Source organism: Triturus cristatus, chromosome 9 (genome assembly GCF_964204655.1).
Source record: "Triturus cristatus chromosome 9, aTriCri1.1, whole genome shotgun sequence".
NCBI classification, from domain to species: Eukaryota; Metazoa; Chordata; class Amphibia; order Caudata; family Salamandridae; genus Triturus; species Triturus cristatus.
Genome location: NC_140592.1, coordinates 1,094,475,069 through 1,094,493,969, shown reverse-complemented (window position 1 = coordinate 1,094,493,969; position 18,901 = coordinate 1,094,475,069). Strand labels below are relative to the sequence as shown.

The window sequence follows — 18,901 nt, the reverse complement described above, 5'->3', positions numbered from 1 at the left end:
TAGATAGCAGACACACGCATATGCAGCAGGCACGCTAACTTACTGAGCTATATGCATATTTAACAGAGAAAAAAGAGCAGCGCGGCTCAGGTGGCACAGCCTTTTTAGTCCGAGGCATAAAGTCACATTGGAGCATAAAACCGGAACTAGGTTACGTTTCCCTGAGTAGCAAACAGCCACAGCTGAAAGGGAAAAGAGAGGAGATATGAAATATATGCATAGAGCACGCACTACAACCCAGATGCTGGAGGCCCTTTAGTGCGTTGAGAATAGGTAAGAGGTGCTGCAAAGGAAGCCCCCAAGGCTGTGGTGCCAGTGTACGGTGGAGGAGGGTGATACTGCTGTTACTGCGTGGGTGTAAAGGCCTACATTAGAGGTTTTTATAAGGGGTGATGTGTGACATCCAGACCAACAAAAGGAAGCCTTCCCAAACATGTGGGCAAAGGTTTGTGTGTGCTTATATAGGCACAGCTGGTTGGACGTTGCGACACTGTGCGTGGTGGCCTATATGGCTATATACGATGGAGCAACGATTTGTGTCCTTTTAAGTGGAGGTACGCTTTATAAATGATAATAAAGTGGTTTGTGTTCCTGTTTGTATGGAGGACACATGGGTTGGCTACAAAGGCAAAACAAGCATTTGCAATGCAATAGGTTTCGCATTTGCGAGAGTTTCAGCTATTGGCATTGTAAATGACAATGCCTTTTATTTATATGTTTAGAAATGCTGCAAGTGGTGTGTAAACACTTTGTACTTATAGTCCTTGCTTACGAGAAGCAAGGCTGGCAGTAAAAGAGGCGTAGTTACTGCCAGCGTTGCTTCTCGTAAGCAACGACTGTAAGTACAAAGTGTGTGTTTATGCATCACTTGCGGGTTTTTAAAACACATAAATAAAAGGCATTGGTGTTTATAATGGTAATAGCTCAAATGCTCATCTATGCGACCTACTGCAAATGCTTGTTCTTTTTTTGCAGTTTATATAGTATGAACTCGGCCCAGAGCATTGGAGTGCTTTGCATGAGCAAAAGTTTACATTACACAAGCCAAGATTCCTTTTTGGTAAGGCAGTGGAGATAAAGTTATTTGGCCAGAAACACAAAATGGTGAGCAGATACCAGAACCTGGTTTCTGAGTTGCTATGTCTGCAGTGGCTTTGGCCGTTAGGCCATATCTCCTATAGTCTACTTCAACTATTGCGGGATGTCCACAACTTTTGTCAACCATTCGTCTGAGTGATGTCTGGGTAGGAGCCTATCGACCACTTTTAGCGTTTGTATCGTAGGGTATGGTTGGCTGATGGATGAAAATGTAATTAACAAATTTGCTAATGTACCGATATGATTTTGTCGTCTATGTTTTTAACTGATTCATTAAATAGATGATAGCTTTGTTGAAATGTGCATAAGCTAAACGAATGGGGACACGATATGTTTAAGATGTACATCCAAGCATGAAATGTTGGCAAATTACTATTAAATATATTTCAGACTTGTTGAGCTGTGCTTGCACTCAAAACCTGATAAAAGGATGGATTGCAGTACACCTCAATTAGGTAGCAATGTTAGCGCCTGTCACGAAAGCCAAACAATACACGGCACTACATATTCCGAATCTAAGGAGATGTATAGATACATCTGCACGGCAGTCACTTTGACAGGGGCAGACTAAGTTCTCAGAGACCTAGCAAAATCAGACGCCGGCGATTATCACCTGTGCTGTTCCTGTCTGGCGCTGACAGGTGGGACAGCAGTCGGTGTCACCGGGGTGCAGAGAGCATCAGCCCCTCGGATCAAGCCACGCCGGACTCCCATCATAGCAGCTGAGGCCGAGAAACACTTCCTTCGAGTGTAAACACGTTGGAGTGACTGCTGCAAGAGACTACACTGAGGAGCTCCGCCCCATCAATTCAAGTAAACATTGCAGCTGTCTCCAATAACATTTATACATATTTTTGCAGATTTATGTAGCGCAAACTCGACCCAAAGTATTGGAGTGCTTTACATGAGAATCAGATACATTACACAAAGAAGCATTCTGCTTTTTTTAGACACGGGTAGATTGAAGTGATTTGCCCAGAATCACAGAAAGTTGAGCACACGCCGAGACTCGAACCGGGTTCCCACGTTCCAAATTCATCAGCTCAGGTCGTAACGCCACACTATCTCCCAAAGACCCACCTCTGAAGTAAACGTTAGGTAACCATGATCCGCTCTAGGTTTGCTGAAAGGGGCTCTTCAAGTGACGGTGGATGAGGTGTGATCTTTTTGTCCAGGACCCCATTTTTACCTTGACAAATCTTCGATAGACTTGACACTGATTGTGTTTATAGACAGTAATGACTTCCTGCTAACACTGCCAGCCTTGAATTTCCCAGCTTACACCAGACATCCCAAATTATGATCTTGTAAAAATGAAACTCCATCTTTAGTTTGTCAGTTCGAATATAATATAAAGGGGATTATTATGTTGCCCGTCATGAATGTGTAACAGTTAATCATATCATCGCTCTAGTTTGTTAGAAAAGTCAAATGCTGTGTAATATCAGCTCCTTCCTTCATGATGCCGAATGCTTCACAAAATAGCGCGCAAAATCAGTTTACTATATTATCCCCAGGTGCAAAACCGTACAATGGACGGAAAGGAGACAAATGAGAGCATTTTAGAATTTAAAGTACAGCTAGGTGCTTAGGGATTTTTGAACCGATGAAAACTCTTCTCTGTCACTTCATGCTTTCACAAGTGTCACTCAAATGAACCATCCCCGCACCCATGTCCCCCAGCTCTGGATGTATGCGATCACACTTCTGTCATGGTTGGCGCTAGCTCCCGAGTCAATGGTTAACTTTGTGACGATGATTCCTATTGGTCCGTAGCATCTGAGGTAAATCTGAATACTGATATGGTGTGCAATTGCAACATGGATATCATCTGTGTGCACCAGAAAATGCCTTAAATAGTTCATTTAACTTATCTTGAAATGTAACAGCCAAATATTGAGAACTGACCTCAACTGGCATTGGTAGGTGTGTGGTTTGTGTTTTCTATGCGCTTATGCTGCGGAAAATCGGTGCTGCATCACAAGGGGCCGCCAGCATAGTTGCATAACTTCACTAACATCATATGTGCTGCTTCATCTTCTGGAGACATTAGAGGACGGGGCATCGCACAACCTTGACCTCTTTAGTGTGGCAAGGGCAGTTTTGTTTCTTGAAAACTCGGGCTGCAGCACAGTAAACAAGTTTTTTTTTTGCTGATTTACATAGCGCGAACTCGCCCCGAGGGTATTGGAGCGCTTTACATGTACACCAGTTACGTTACAAAAAGACTCATTTATTTTTGTTATTTTTGGTAGGCACGGGTAGATTAAGTGATTTACCCAGAATCACAGGATGTGGAGTCGACACCAGGGCTCGAACCTTGGTTTCCAGCACCAAAGTCGGCAGCTCTAGCATTCAGACCACATCCTCTCCCAAGTTTTCTTCTTTTGACTCACACCATACATCGTCTTCGATCTGTGCAAGTTTTTGCAAAGGTGAATATGAAACAAGCATTTAAGACGCTCTTTGTGAATAGTTGCACCCCAATGTGACAACTTAATCAATATTCTGGACTTGTTTTCTAACATTTTAAATCCCTAAACTAGCGAAAGTATCTGTATACAATTGCCTTTTATATGATGACGTCTATTGCAGAAAATAGCACACACTTTGTTTAAATTCTACTTCTGAACCGGAAAGTATTTTTATTGCGGTCACCGGTTACCAAGAGGCTTAGAATGCAGAGGCTTAGAATGCAGATTTATTAGCACGGTTTACCGCAGATTAAACTGACTAGGAGATGTCAACACTTGAGTCTATCCCGGATGGAAACGAGTCTCTGCGTCGGCTCAGCCTCCTGTGATTCTCGGTAAATCACTGAATCTCTTCGTGACTAAAACATGAACATATAAAGCGCTCCAATGCCATCACTTTGAGTTCGCACCTTATAAACTGCGGAAATAAAAGTGAAAAGTGGTGTCCAAGCTTGCCCCAGCCAAGTGCGCTAACCAAACGAGAGGGGGGGGGGGGGGGGGGGGGGAAGAGTTTATGGGCTGATCTTCATTAGGGAGGGTAAAGGAACCGTTGTGATGGCCTATATTTAAAATTGCGTTTTTTACAGAATCTACAATTTTAAAGGGTTATTGTAGTACACTAGTTTACCAGCAAGAAAGGCATTCTGAAGTGGATGCCTGCTTGTGCCCCGGGGGACCGCAGAGTGCATTCTGATAGAGAAGCACTCTAGTAGGTCCCTGCTTGTGCCCCAGGGGCACTGTAAAGTGCACGCAATGCCGAAGACAGCATGGCGCTGGAAATGGAAAGGCAGGGACTGCGTGCGCGTCCCTGCTCCTACCCGCGGCAAAACTCCAGGGGAGGAAACTTTCATTTAAAATAAGTAGTTACCACAAATGGGTACATTTATATCAAGCAGTTCCACTGGTAATCTCACATGTGTCTTTTGTTCCAAAAATATGGGGCCCTGAAAGCGAAGAGTCGGTACCCTTTCAGACTGTTGCTGCTATGACGATGCAGGCACTAGAATAGAGGCAGCACCCGCGTACCAACTTCACAAGAATAATTCTGTGATTATAAAATGGTTACCACCCCTGCCTGCGAAATTCCTACGCACAGTGCGTGGATGTTGTGAGGGCTGGCAGGGAGGAGCTCTGGAGAGAGCTCCGAGGCTGCTTTACATTTAAAGTGATAGCGCTTGTAGACTTCCCATGCACTTATGGGGGAGCTGAGGGAAAGCGAGAGGAAGGAAGGGGTTAAGGGTGGGTGCATGGTGGGAGGGTGTCTCGGTGACGGAAACAAAGATAAACCCCTTTAAGGGGGCTTGTCTTGAAGTGAGGAGAGGTGGCGTAACATATAACGCTGCAGACTTTGGAGCTGGAGAGCAGTGTTCGATCCTCGGCTTGGGCCCTATTAATCATAAATAATTAAACAGACGGCTTGGGCTGTATTAATCATAAATAATTAAATGGAGATTCCAGATGAGAGTGGGGAGACAAATAAAACAAGCATTGTCAATGCAATAGTATGGGGGTGTGAGAAGGCATCTGAAAAAAGTATTCTGTGCAGTTGAGAGGGGGGAGAGACAAATAAACAAGCATTGTCAATGCAATACTATGGGGGTGTGAGAAGGCATCGGAAGAAAGTAGTCTGTGCAGTAAAGGGGCCAATAGCCGTGGAAGGACACAAATGAAGAGATGTCCATCATAAGGAGGGACTAACAATCCTACAGCGAATCAGAAGTCACCATTTAAGGCACAAGCCAATGAAAAGATGATGGGTGGAGATGGTTGGACAGTGGGCGGAGTTTCCATGCTATAGTGTATACTGCATGTCTCAACGAGACAGCGCAAGCGCTGCCTAGGCGAGACCTAATGACATTTGCTGGCAAAATGCTTCAAGTGAAAAGTCCATTTCAGTTATATAATTGTAAAGTAAAATACCTAAGCACCCATCAATAAACAGACAGTAATGGACAGTTCGAGTTAATATGCCCAAAAGCTTCCTCTGGTTTCAATTCTAAAAAACTGATACAACATTTTTACCCTCACATTTTGCATTTAAATCGAATGTTAAAGTTCATGGTTAATCCTGAAGAAATTAGAGTGTGAAATAACATGTACAATTCTTACACTTGGTTCTTGACTATGTCAGAGTGAATCTTCGCCACCCCATTCACAGCGTGGGAGCCAACAATGCAAAGATGAGCCATGTTAATCCGCTTCCCTCCATCCTCTTCAACCAGCGACATCCTCCGCATCCGGTCAAGGTCCCCAGGATACAAGGCAGCGATATGCTGTAATTCAAGAAAATGACAAGAAAGGAAGGTCTATAAAAGCAAACTTCAGACTCCATTCCAGCAAGAGTTGTACAAATGGGGCAGCACCAAGAACAAGAAACAAGCATTTGCAATGCAATAGGTCTCGCACTTACGCAAGTTTGAGCTCTTGGCATTGTATATGAAAATGCCTCTTATTTATTTTTTGGTATTTAAAACCTAAATAAAAGCATTGCCATTTACAATGCTAAAAGCTTAAACTCTCGCAAATGCGATACATATTGCTTTGCAAATGCTTTTTTTAGAAAGCTGCGTTGTAATTGGATAAAAACGTAATGCTGCCTTTAGGCTATTCTATCAGTTCAGTCTGTTTTAAATGTATTCACACCTTGTGCTTGGCTTTTATGTTAAAGCAAACCAAATGCTGCGTCCTGCAAGTGGTGCGAGCGTGTCCGTGTGGCGTTGGGCTGTATAGGCGAGCGTGGTGTGAGCGCGCATTGGCAGAGAACAGACGGCGTGAGCGTGCACATGGACTGTCCGGGGGGAAAGTGCACATCTCCTGTCGGGTGTCCAGGCGAGCGCAATGGGAGCATGCATCGGCAGATAAGATGGCGAGCGCTGTCACTTCAGAACCCACCAGTCTCGAGCCACGGGGGCGAGGCACCTGCCTGCAGCGCCCCCCGCACAGGCCGTCGGGAGCGGACCCCCCCAATGCCCGGCATCCCGCGGGCGGCATGGGCCAGGCGAGGAGGGAGCCAATAGCCAGAGCCCTGCGCGCGGGGCCGAGCGCGAGCCGCCGAGACAGGTGAGCTGCGCCCGCGGCCGGGGGGGATGGGGACGGGCGGGGAAATGAGGGGAGACGGGAGTGGAGAGAAAGAGAGAGAATGCGTGTGATGGGAAGCGGGCAGAAGACACCGGAGAGAGCGGGGCAATAGTAGCTGTTGGGCCGGGGAGTGAAGGTAAGAAGACAGCAGAAGCTGCGCACCGAGCGGTCCGTGAGGGGGCGGAGGAGACCCAGAGCACACGGGTGGGCAAGAGAGAGTCAGGGCCGGGTGTCGGGGGCGCACAGACGTAGAAAGGAAAGTTACAGAGAACATGAAAACGGACCGGCCCTGAAGCAGGAGCGCCGAAGACAGAGGCTAAGACACCGAGGAGAGGTTTGAGAGAGGCAGGACTGGGGAGGCAGGTGAAGAGAGAGGGCTGGGAACGAGCGGGCAGGAGGAGAGAGAAGGACACTGATATAAAGGGAGGAGACATACTGAAGAGAGAGGGACCCAGACAGACGGACGATGAGCTGAGATGCAACAACTTCTACAATGAGGACGAAAGTGAAACTGCATACTGGCTTGCTGAGGGAAGGGAGACAGGAGATGTGCACGCCGCGTGGCTGTAGGCGCGTACACCAACTCAAATCCGCCGAGACCATGCGCGTGCCCATCTCCTGTCCCACTTCCGAGGCAAGTCAGCAACAATAGATCTCGCCGAAAGCAGCGCTCCGCGCTGCGTTCGCAGGCGAGACCTAAAAAGAGCTCCATCACTCATGGTTTACGTTAGGTGGTCCCAACCGGTTGGCTTTCCACTAGCCCTCCACAGCCTCCTATTTTGTGTTACTAGAGAAGGGGGAGACCTAAACAGGATCATTTCTTCCCCTGGCCATAGGGAGCTCAAAAACAAACATCTGCAAATGGAAGAAGAAAGAGCCATCAAAACCACTGGTAAATTGCCCTTGGGACAAACACTGTAAATATGTCACCTTAGCCTGGAGCCACATGTACTGGTCTCTGGTACTTCAAAGGGTTAAATCCTGGCATACAGGAGGGGGGGGGGGGGGGAAGTGGGGGACAGGAAGGCCATTCATTAACTTTGTGTAGCTACCCTGAGCACAGAAGACCAGAGTATTAGAGGCTATGCTTGCACTTTGTTACGACTAACGTGGGATGTGTCCGTAAGAGTTTTAAGGTTTGTTTTACCTCCTTTATAAAATATGAAACATAATATTTCAATATAAGGAAATTTGGTCCGGTTACTTTATCAAACAAAACAAGGGCACCCTAAACCATTAGCTAAGTGTTGCACACATTATAAAGTTGGTTAAACCAGAAAAGCTACTTCGCCAGAAGAGAAGTCTACACACCCTAATAGTTCTGGTTCAAGAACGGATTTCTGTAATTAATGTTGCACCCAAAAAATATCCCAACTATCAACAATGCAAAATGGTGTGATCAGGGTGCCAAGCCTCCACATAATTGTAGTTATATATCATCCTGCATATGATGCATTTCTACTGTTTGTCATTTGCATTTTAGATCCACCCAAGAGCTGCTCAAAACAAATTCCTTTCCATATGTTGATTCGCATTATGTCCATGCTCACACTTGTCACCATGAAACCGTTGTAATGTACAGAGGCAGGTCAATGACAAGATCATATGCTTCAACTCATGAGGTCCTAATGAACGGATAGACTTAATCCAAAGAGGCACGCGGACATGTATTACATTCCATTGCACTGAAAATACCCTCTGCACATGGGCAGGTGCGGCCTTCTGGGCATTTGTGCCTTCAGATCTAATCCCCACATGAAAACAGATTTCCTTTATGCATTTTAGCGTATGACAGACCAGCTCAACAGGGCGATTATAAAAGCCTTTTTTGGTCCACTTTTTATACAGTTGGCAAAGTGGCAGCAGACACCACAAAGAATTTTTTTTTAAAGTCTTTAAAACCATACAAAATTAAACTTTGGCTTGTACTGCTATAGCAGTAGCCATTATGCCTTTCAGTTGCAGTTTGTCAAACTGCAAAACACACAAGATGGACGGAATGTTGCACATTGGCAAAACACTCACCCCCAGTCACAGATCTGGGTTTAATACATTGTTATTTTGCTCACCATGCCACCCCAGTTCAGACATGGCCATATACAAATCAGTCTTGACCCTGTGCCTCATGGGAACAGTCCAGCCGGAACTGCCAAGCCATGTCTTCCCTGGAACGGAATCAAGCATCCTAGGACCGGTTTCGGGGTGTCACCCCTCTTCAGTCAGGATAGCTTGACTCCAGTGGCGTAGTGAGCACGGGACCCACGTCTGGGCATACCCTTCCCACATAGGGCGACCAGCAAAACAGACAAGATGGATGGAATGTTGCACATTGGCAAAACATTCACCCCCAGTCACAGATCTGGGTTTAATCAACTACCATACTACAAGCCCAAGAAGTCATGCCCGGATCTTGACATTTGATCCCCCAAATCTGTTTAAATATTCTTCACAGACGGAAAATGGTCTAGTGACAAAGCGATCACCTTCACAATTTATTTATTTTAATCTGGTATAAGCACTTTAAGGGATTTGTCCATAATCACACAATTATTACTAATCTCCCAAGATCTACTTTCCCACTTGATGTAAATAATCTTGCATGGTCTCCCCCGTAATGTACAGTTCGCCCATTCTCCCTCATGTAACTGGTAATACATGTACAGAATAAAGAGGCATGCTACAAGTACTACACAAACACATCTGCACACTCAATATGCAGGAAGAGGTTTGGAGAACGCAGCTCTGCTCTTCAAAGTCTACTTACGTCCAAATGCCGCTGATTGATTTCATAGATGATCTGAAGATGCCGCGGCAACAGCTTTTCAATAAGATCCACAGGCCAGCGCTCCAGAGCTTCGGGCAGCACCGTGTGATTGGTGTAAGCAAACGTCTTCTTCGTAATTTCCCATGCCTATAAAGACATAATATGACAACATTTTTATTCATTTAATAAGTACCTCAGAATGTTCAAGGACCAACAAAACTTTACACAAAGTAGAGTGCTTTCGCTCTACGACAAAATAGGAGGACTAGTATTTGAGGATACACTTTCAAACTAACCAGCATCTCTTTAAAATAGAATTAAAAACCTCTTTAAAAAGATAAGTTTAATTTATTCATCTCGTTTCTCATTAAATTTGCATTAGAAAGTATTAAAACTCCTCTAGTAAGCAGGAGCCCAGAACAGGACATCCTGTAAAACTGAACTCACAGCAATCCTTTGTGGTTTAATTGGCTACCAGCCCTGCATCTCAGGTAGGTGTTAAACTACTCTGGAATGGCAAAACTACTTTAAAATCACAGCTAAATTCGCCATGGTCGTGGGTAACGTAGAGGCTGGGAGGTCCCCGGGCACCCTCCGCATTGTCAGCTGGAATGTACGTGGGGTTCTGGACAAAATTAAGCGAGGTGCGGTCCTGCGTCAGGCAAAAAGGGTCCGGGCTGACATTCTCCTCTTACAGGAAACTCATCTGATGGGCTCTATGGCTCTGTGCCTGCAGCGTTATGGCTTCCAGCAGGTCTTTCATGCTGGGTTCATACAGGTTTCTAGGGGGGTAGCGGTATTGGTACATCGTAGGGTCCAATACGTGCATGCACAACAGTGGCTTGACCCGCAGGGGCGGTACCGGTTTCTTCGGGGTAAGATTGGTGAGGAGTCTATTGTGCTCGGCTGTGTCTATGCTCCGCCCCCCCCCCCCACCCCTTACAATGGTCCCTGGTGGAGCGGTTGCTCTTTGTGGACGGCCATGGTGGGTGGAGATTTGAATGAGGTTATGGATATGGGGAGGGACAGGGCGGGAGGGGATCTGGGGGCACCCATCCCACGAAATTGCACTCCTTGGTGAGGAGCCTTGATTGGGTCGACACCTGGCGACATGTACATCGGAGGGAATATACATACCTCTCCGCGGTTCACAAGTCCTTCTCGCGGTTGGATTATGTTTTCGTACCCCGGGCGATAGCAACAAGAGTAACGTCCACAGAGATCCTTACTAGGGGGCTGTCGGACCACTCACCGGTATCCGTGGTGCTGCGGTTGGGTAGGGGGCGGCAACCATTTCGCTGGCGACTAGCAGTGTGGAACTTGCAAAACTCGGACTACGAGAGGTGCATGAGGGAGACGATAGCGGATTATATTGTCGCTAACGCGGGGTCGGCCCCCAGTGCAGTAATACTATGGGAGGCGTTGAAGCCCACTTTACGTGGGGTGGACAATGCATGGAGTGTGGCGGCCCCTAGGAAGAATCGGGATGAGTTGGTTAGGGCGGAGGCGGAAGGGCTGGAGCGTCGGAGGCAGGTGGCGGGCTGGTGGTGCGACAGCTGCTGCTGGCACGGCAGTCGTATGCCTCTCTCCTGATGGATGAGGCTCGCCAAGTATGGCTTGCAACGCGCAGCAGAATTTATTAATGGGGCGACAAGTCAAGCAAGATGCTGCATCGGCTCTGCCAGGATGTTTCTCTCCCCAAGTCCTCCCGGGGGTGCTGGATGAGAAGGGAGTGCCGATCATTGACCCTATGACCATAGCAGAGAGTTTTGCTGCCTATTATGCGGATTTGTACGCCCCTAAGGAATGCCTATCGGAGGCAACGGTGGTCAAGTTCATGGAGGACCTTCCGCCCAGAGCAGTGCCTGACGAGACACGCCAACAGCTGGAACTCCCCCTCGGAGGAGGAACTGAGTAAGGCCCTGGGGGAAGCTTAATTCGGGGAAGGCACCGGGACCCAATGGGTTCCCAAGCGAGTTTCATCATCGATACAATTTACAACTAGCATCTTACTATCGGGCGGCGGTGGAGGAGGCCAGGGAGGCCGGTCGGCTCCCACAGGACTGGCGACATGCGGAGGTGGTGGTGTTCCACAAGCCTGGTCGGCCTCCGGAACACCACGCTTCATATCGCCCCATTTCTCTCCTAAATGTCGAGGCCAAGGTTTTGTCCAAGGCCCTAGCTAATCGCCTCCTGCCTCATGTCTCAACTTTGGTCCACCCGGACCAGGCAGGATTCATGCCTCATAGGGCAACGTGACATAACATAAGGCGGGCACACGCAGAATTGGCGGCGGTCCGAAAGACGGGGGAGCCGGTGGCGCTCTTACTGGCAGACATGGACAGGGCATTGGATTCCCTAAGTTGGATTTATTTGTTTGCCCTCCTTCGCCGGATTAATCTCGGCCCTCGGTTCCTGTCGTATGTGATGCTCTTGTATATCGAACTGACAGCCTCGGTCCGCGTGGCGGGAGCGGCCTCCCCATTCGTCAGGGGGCACCCCTGTCTAGTACCCCATCGCCCTATTTATTCGCCCTCGCCATGGAGCCACTGGCGGCATGGGTGCGTATAGATGCACAGTTGAAGGGGTTTGAGTGGGCCCCTGGCCTATCGGACAGGACAGCATTATATGCAGATGATGTCCTATTCTTTTTAACAGCATTGGATAGGTCGGGACCACGCATACTGGAGATAATGCAAATTGTTGGGGAAGCGTCCGGGCTGTATATGAACCCCCGCAAGTCCACATTGTGGGTCTTGGGTACTCGGGCAGGGGTGGGCGCGTGGGCATCTGCGCTGCAGGTAGCTGACGGAGGACTTAAATACCTAGGAGTTTTCTTGTCGGAGGTGCCAGAGATATCGTGGGATCAGACCTTGGCGCCAGTGTGGGAGTGCGTCCGTGCAGATGTTACGACATGGTCCCATATGCCGCAGACTATATATGGTAGATCGGCAATCTTTAAGATGGTTGCGCTCCCCCGCTTGCTCTACCAACTACAGAATCACCTGTACCCGATCGCGCCTCGCTGGCTCCGACTGGTGAATTCGGTGCTAGGCCGGTTTCTATGGGGGCAGGGGGCGGTGCGGGTGGCGTTGCGCATGTGCTTTCTCTCCACTTATTGTGGAGGGCCGGCGACCTCAGATATGCTTTCGTACTATCAGGCAGCGCACCTGCTGGTCCTCAACGAGTGGTGGTAGGGAGACCGAGGGGACCCGGCTTATGCGCTGGAGAGGCATCTAATGGGGCATCACACTCTTCACACAATCCTATACCCAGCAACGCTGCGGAATGCGCTGCCGCCGGTGTCCAGGGTGGTTTTCCAGATTTGGTGGCAGTCCCCAAGGAGAATGGGGTGGTGGAATACACTGACAGGGGAAACCCCTTTGTGGCACAATGGACGGCTGCCGGAGCTGGCGGCGCTGCAGGGGTTTAGCAGATGGGATGACATCGGCATTTCCACTCTGGGCGACGTGATGAGGAATGGGTCCCTTAAATCGTTCCGGGATCTGCAGGAAGAATTTGGCATGCCCTGGACACAGTTCTACCGGTACCTCAGCTCCGTCATGCGCTCTCCCCTAGCTTGGAGGGTCTCGCTGACATTCCGGAGTTTAGCCCATTGGAGGCAAAAGTCTTCATGGGTGATCTCGCAACCAAAAAGATCTCACGTATATATCAGTCCCTGGTCACCCACAGTGCGCCTCCTCTGGACAAGCTACGGAGGGTGTGGGTACGCTGGAGGAGGACTGGAGGGAGGCCCTTGCCGCCCCTCGGGGAGCGGCCATTGCGCTGCGCCTCCGCCTCATCCAATTCAAGTACAGTCACCGGGTGTACTATACTCGGGTGAGACTGTATCCGGCGGGCCTGGTTACCTCCCTGGAATGCCTTCGGTGTGGTGGGACGGCGGGCACATTCCTGCACACAGTCTGGCATTGTTCGTCGCTGGACCGCTTCTGGAGGGGGGGGGGGGGGGGTCTTCTCTGGTTTGTCTGAGGTCCTGGGGTGGTTGCTCCCGCAGACGCAACAGCTCGCACTGCTGCATGTCATGGATGGCATCGGGGGTAATATCTATAAACTGCACCTTATGCAGCTGGGCCTTACGTTGGCGAAACGCGACATAGCCAGGATGTGGAAGGATGAGCGGGCTCCCTCGGTGGCCGCTTGGAAAAACGGCCTAGACTTCTGTATGGAACAGCCCATTTTTGTGGCCCGGGGCTGTCCGTGTAAGCATTATAAAATATGGAAGCGGTGGGCGGACTACCGGGGCCTGTGGCTGGAGCCTCCAACGGCGACGGAAGATCTCCTAGTGGGATAGGGGCAGGGCTAGAGTGGCTGGGTCTGTTATTTGGGGGGGGGGGGGGGGGCGCCAGGGATGAGTGTGTACTCAGAGTGGGATGGTCCTCTACTAGATCGAGTTGGCCGTCATTTTCATTACTCTCATTGGTCCTTGAGCGTGGGCGGGTGAGCGGTCATCAGTGGGAATTGCGCAACAGGGGGGGGGGGGTAGTTAGGGGGAGGGGGTGTAGATATCCGAGATGACACTCAAGTTCAAAGAATGTGTTTGTTTTGATAAAAAACGAAAATGTCCTTTGCGGTTCATTATTGTGTAATTTGATGCTGCAGTGGCCTCTGGGGTCCAGAGCCCTGCGTATATTGTGCAAATGACTAATAAAATCTGTTGGAAAAAAAACAACAACAAAAAAACATCTAAATTACAAATTAGTTCACTGCATACACTCAAAGAAACAATAATAGAATAAAACATTACGTGTCACTTTTCTGTAAGTTGTAAGTAAACCCTAGAGCAACGTTTCCGAATGGAATAATACTACAATTCTTGCCATTTAAAGGTCTGTGTTCATGTAAATCACCACGAGATAATAGTAAAAAACAAAAAAAATTAAAAAAAACATCTTGATAGTCACACTGACTGTAATAATTCCAATTGTAATCTGACAGATCAGGAGTAAAGTTGTACAAGGAGTGTCCCCGTAACCGGCAAAAAGAGGAAAAAAATCCAAGGTTAGCGATCGTGAAAACGTTCAACATTCATAGGTATAAACATGCTTACATTACCACAAGTAATGCTATGCTGAATGCATCCCCCTGTACTCAATATTCATGCTCAAATCTCTATAAATGTACAAAGGCTTTATTGTTGGTTGAATGGTCATTGTATTTCACCAGCGTCTATCATGTGATTACATTTGGATTAAAATTAACCAGACCGACATACACATGGTGAAACCATGCGATGCGACAGATCTAGTACAATTGTGCGGCTTTCTCTATCGTGAGCTGTAAGATTCCAAAATGCAAGCGCCCTCATTAACTGTCAGATGCAAACTTCTGTTTAGTGAAATCTGGAGATCAGTTATTCAAAACTAAATCTATTTCTAGGTAGGGCATCATTCCTTCATATTTATTCTCCAGCTTTTTTGATGCCATTTTCCTCACAATTTTTGGACTTGTGCTCCGTTTCTAAAGTTGATGCCCACATTAACATTTTCCATTTATTTAATCTCTAAACAGTCTTCCCAAAGTCAGGTCCAGGGACATGTCCATTGAAAACAAGCATTGGCATAGCCAATAGGTCTCGCCTTTGGGACCTTATAAGTGTTTAGCCTGGCAACAGTTGATGTTGCACCAAGGATATTGTGCTGGATATCTAACATACAAGGTCCCAAAGGCGAGACCTATTAGCTATGCCAATGCTTGTTTGCTTTTAAAACTCACTATACTTGGTCTTCCTGGTCAGTTCTTACAGTATATTTTCTTATATGCAATGTCCAGTTATTTATATAGCGTTTCGTGCAGCAATTTAGCAGATTTTTAAGCGCTGGAAACAGATTCATAGTGCAATACATTCATTTGCCCAGAATCACAACGCAGTTAAGAGGGGAAGCCGGGATTTGTGAGTACATTTCCGGAACTGAGTCACAAATTTACTCATTGGTTGAGTCCCCTCCACACAGACCTCTAAACTTTTGGCTTCTCAAAATCAAGGAAAGGCGGTCCATAATTCCAAAAGCGTGACAAGAAAGGAAGTTAAACAAATGTTTACCAGGTCATGGTTATCGCATTCTAAGGAGGGGAGGGGGCAGGGACACGAGGATCTTGTGCTGTGTAAGCTCGTGCTTTCCTTTGGCCAGTTACATTAATTTATTTACAGGGCACTCTTTAAAAACAATGAAGGCAATTGAAGTAAAAAAAAATAAAAAGGCGTGGGTTCTGGTGGCAGAGGAGGTAACATTCCTTGAACACTTACTCTGAGTTTAGTTGGCACTACCCACAGACTGTCATTGGCATCATACCCGGAAGAGAACAACAAAGTTATGTTTTGGCTGTTTGCTTTCACAGGTTTAATATTTCAGACACCCCTGCCTCCTGCTACAGGTCACGGTTATGTTACTAGAGTGCATGTGTGTCTAGACTTGTCCTCAAGTGTCTTTGTGGGTGGTCTGGGCAAACAGCTCGAAATAAATATTTTTCAACTCAAATGTAAGTGTCTTCTGTTGCTAGAGAGCGGGCAGGGGCTTGCTCGACTGTGCAAAACATCTTTACACAACAGGTGCAGATTAGAAAGGAAGGTTGACGATTGAGTTGGGAGGTGTGCCTATGAGGGGGCTCTGCTTTGCCAACTAGAACCATAGGGATTGCACCTTTCATGTTTTCGTAAATGGAAACTATTTTCAGCGCCTATATGAGGTGGCAATACTTTTTATTTAGCGCTATATTTGAGACAATGTTTAGTCTTTTTCTAAAGAGAATAATATTGAAAGGAGGTGCGTTGCCATTCGTTTCTACATTTTGGCAGATATGTAAATTACATGACCTGACTCATCCAGGATCGCACTGCATGTCAGTAGCGGAGCTGAGATTAGCATTCAGGAGAAATTCCTAGCCGGAAGGCCACCTCTGCTGCACAGTTTTAGTATTTTGGCGACTGTTTTTAGAAAGAAACCTTTTCCTCACTCACTGTCGCAATTCTATGCTTCAGTGTAAAATCATTCTGAGAACGGCGCCCTGATGTTCCAGCAGCGCTAATATATTACAAGGCGCGCACTTGGCGCTCACTGTTAGTACACATAGGCACACCAGTGAAATAAAGCAGTTCTAGTAGTGCATACCTTATATGCCCAAAAAGCCCCGGCCTGCCCCTACTCTGCTGCACAGAGGGAGGGAGTGCGAGAGCAGCGAGATGGAGGACAGGCAGAAAAGAAAGACTTCAACACCTCAGTAATCCATCTTTTCCGTAGAGAGAGAGGAATTCAAGTCTCTCCAACTAAGGGTTTACTTTCCGAACCCAAAGCAGGAACTCTAGTGGAGAAAAGCTGGCAGTGTTACCCGCATGTATAAATACAGTTTAGAACTATTTACATTTCGGGGAACACTTTGAACTTCTGAAGTCACGAGGGGGTGGGGGGGGGGGGGGGATTAGGGAGCCAGAGAGAATCAACGAGGACCTTGAGGGTGCCGGCCCGCAGCTCTTAAACTGAATTATCTCAAAACCAGACATTAAATGAACGAACCTGCTCCTCAGACAGCCCCTGCTGGGTTACACATCCCATGCCAAACAGGTAAAGGGGGCGGGGCGACATCTTCCTAGCCCCTTCATATAACAACCAGGAGGAAGTCCACAGGTGGAACCCATCAACGCTTTTAAAACAAGCGCGTGCGCCTCGTGCAAGTAAGGGGTGGGGAGTGCGGCCGAGAGCAGGCAGCGTTTCTGGAGCAAGTGGCGCCAGGAGAGATAATAGATTACACATGGTGCACTAAAAGCTCGCTGCCGCAAGGGAATCGCCAGATGTGCATGCGTTGCCATTGGAAGCAATGCAACGCGTGCATGTTTATACCCGCAAAGCTGTGCAGATGACTATAGGTCTTTTTCCTATGCAGCGCATGCATGCTGCGTAGGCGAGACCTAAAAAGGGGGCAGTGCAAGTGACATCATCCACACTTTAAGCCGTCTGTGTTAACCCAGCTACCCAAGTCTCATATTTGCTGCTCAGCGGCTAAGGGAAGAGCTGCTTGCACAGAGAGTCTTTTATAATGTCTGACTTGTCATTCCTCTCCGAAGTTCTAGTGTAAGCCAAATCTGCAAAGTTCAGTGTAGGGCAAAGCTCAATACAACATCAGAGTTTAATAACTAGCCTGAACAAGTCTAAAAGGCAGGAACCCAGATAGGACCTTCTGTTTTACATAGGCAAGCATTCAATATTTTTCAATATCTTCGTGCATCCGTCAAAGAATGTGGTTTTTAAAAAAGTAAGTAAAACCAAACATGAATTTTTATGATAATTGCTTAAAACCCATGCCAATGAATCCTGGGAAAATCTAACATGGGTTCAAATCTAAAACCTTCAAGGGGTTTCACACTTTAACAGAGCCAGACAAATGTGAATAATAGGTTTGTTAATGGACTTCATTTTAAGAAAACTCATTGGCTGGGTCACAATTCTGGAGACTCCGGCTCTAAAAAGAAACACAGCCTGCTGCATTGCAAGTGTGGAGGTTTACAAAAAGCAGTTTACAAACCTTTTCCCAAGGAAGCTTCTCAATGTCGACAAAGATTCGCATCAACTCTGGAATGCCGAGAGCAGGATGAGTATCGTTCAGCTGTATGGCCACCTGCATGTGCAAGACAAAGCAATCATTTACTGTGCAGGAAGAGTGACAAGGATGCTTTTTAAGCCAGCTTCTAACTGGATGGCACAAAATGACCACGGGATATGTGCCATCACCTAATTTCTCTGCAAGTATTCTCCAATACGTCACAGCCTTATTTAGCAATATGAAAAAGTAAACAACGATGGAGGCGGCTGTGGAGTAATGCTGGACATCAGAATTAGAGAGATAGTTGAGAAACCAACAGGGACCACAGAATAAGAGGGGTCTTAAGGAGACTCCTGGGGGTGAGAGAGTGAAAAGACCAATAAATATAGCTCAATGTATGAACTCAAGAAGGCATTTCTGTTTTCTTTAGTCGAAGATATGAAAAAAAAAAAAAAATCAGAGCACTAAATTCACGCTGCCTTGAAGTAACTGTTTTCATAGGGGTACTATAAGAAAACTGCTCTAAGTCACGTTTCTACCTTTTTAATCGTGTAATAACTAAAATAGCAAATATTGCGACAGTACTTGACAAAGCGAACGTTGGTGAAGGGGGAGCTTAGCAGTCTGTGGGCTAATTGGTTTCAACCACATACACTAGGGGTCAAATCCTGTGCTTTACTCATGACTGTTTAGGGTTTGTTATATAAGTTATGCTTAAGACTGGCAGAATATTTCCTTTTTCGAAGTCTTTTGAAAACCTAATTTTGGGCAACTGTGCCCTTCACAGTTGGTTGAAGAGCCTTCTTCGCTTTCAGTCTGAAACTACCAAGATCTGGCCAAGGATGTCGACTTTAAAATGTAGTTTTAAAGATTTACATATTCCTTAAATGGAGGCTCATGGCTTTAATGTAACATAGTTAACCTCTACTCATCA

General features: G+C 47.0%; 1 protein-coding gene across 1 annotated transcript in view; it reads right to left on the bottom strand.

Annotated features, from left to right (window-relative positions):
* Positions 1-18,901, bottom strand: part of PYGL (glycogen phosphorylase L) — a 112,857-nt gene that overhangs the window by 28,321 nt on the left and 65,635 nt on the right. Inside the window, exons 9-11 of the mRNA XM_085626978.1 lie at positions 17,950-18,042; positions 9,415-9,561; positions 5,682-5,845 (exon numbers count right to left, since the gene is read on the bottom strand). Coding sequence (XP_085483104.1) covers positions 5,682-5,845; positions 9,415-9,561; positions 17,950-18,042 — 404 coding nt within the window. The remainder of the gene's footprint in view (positions 1-5,681; positions 5,846-9,414; positions 9,562-17,949; positions 18,043-18,901) is intronic.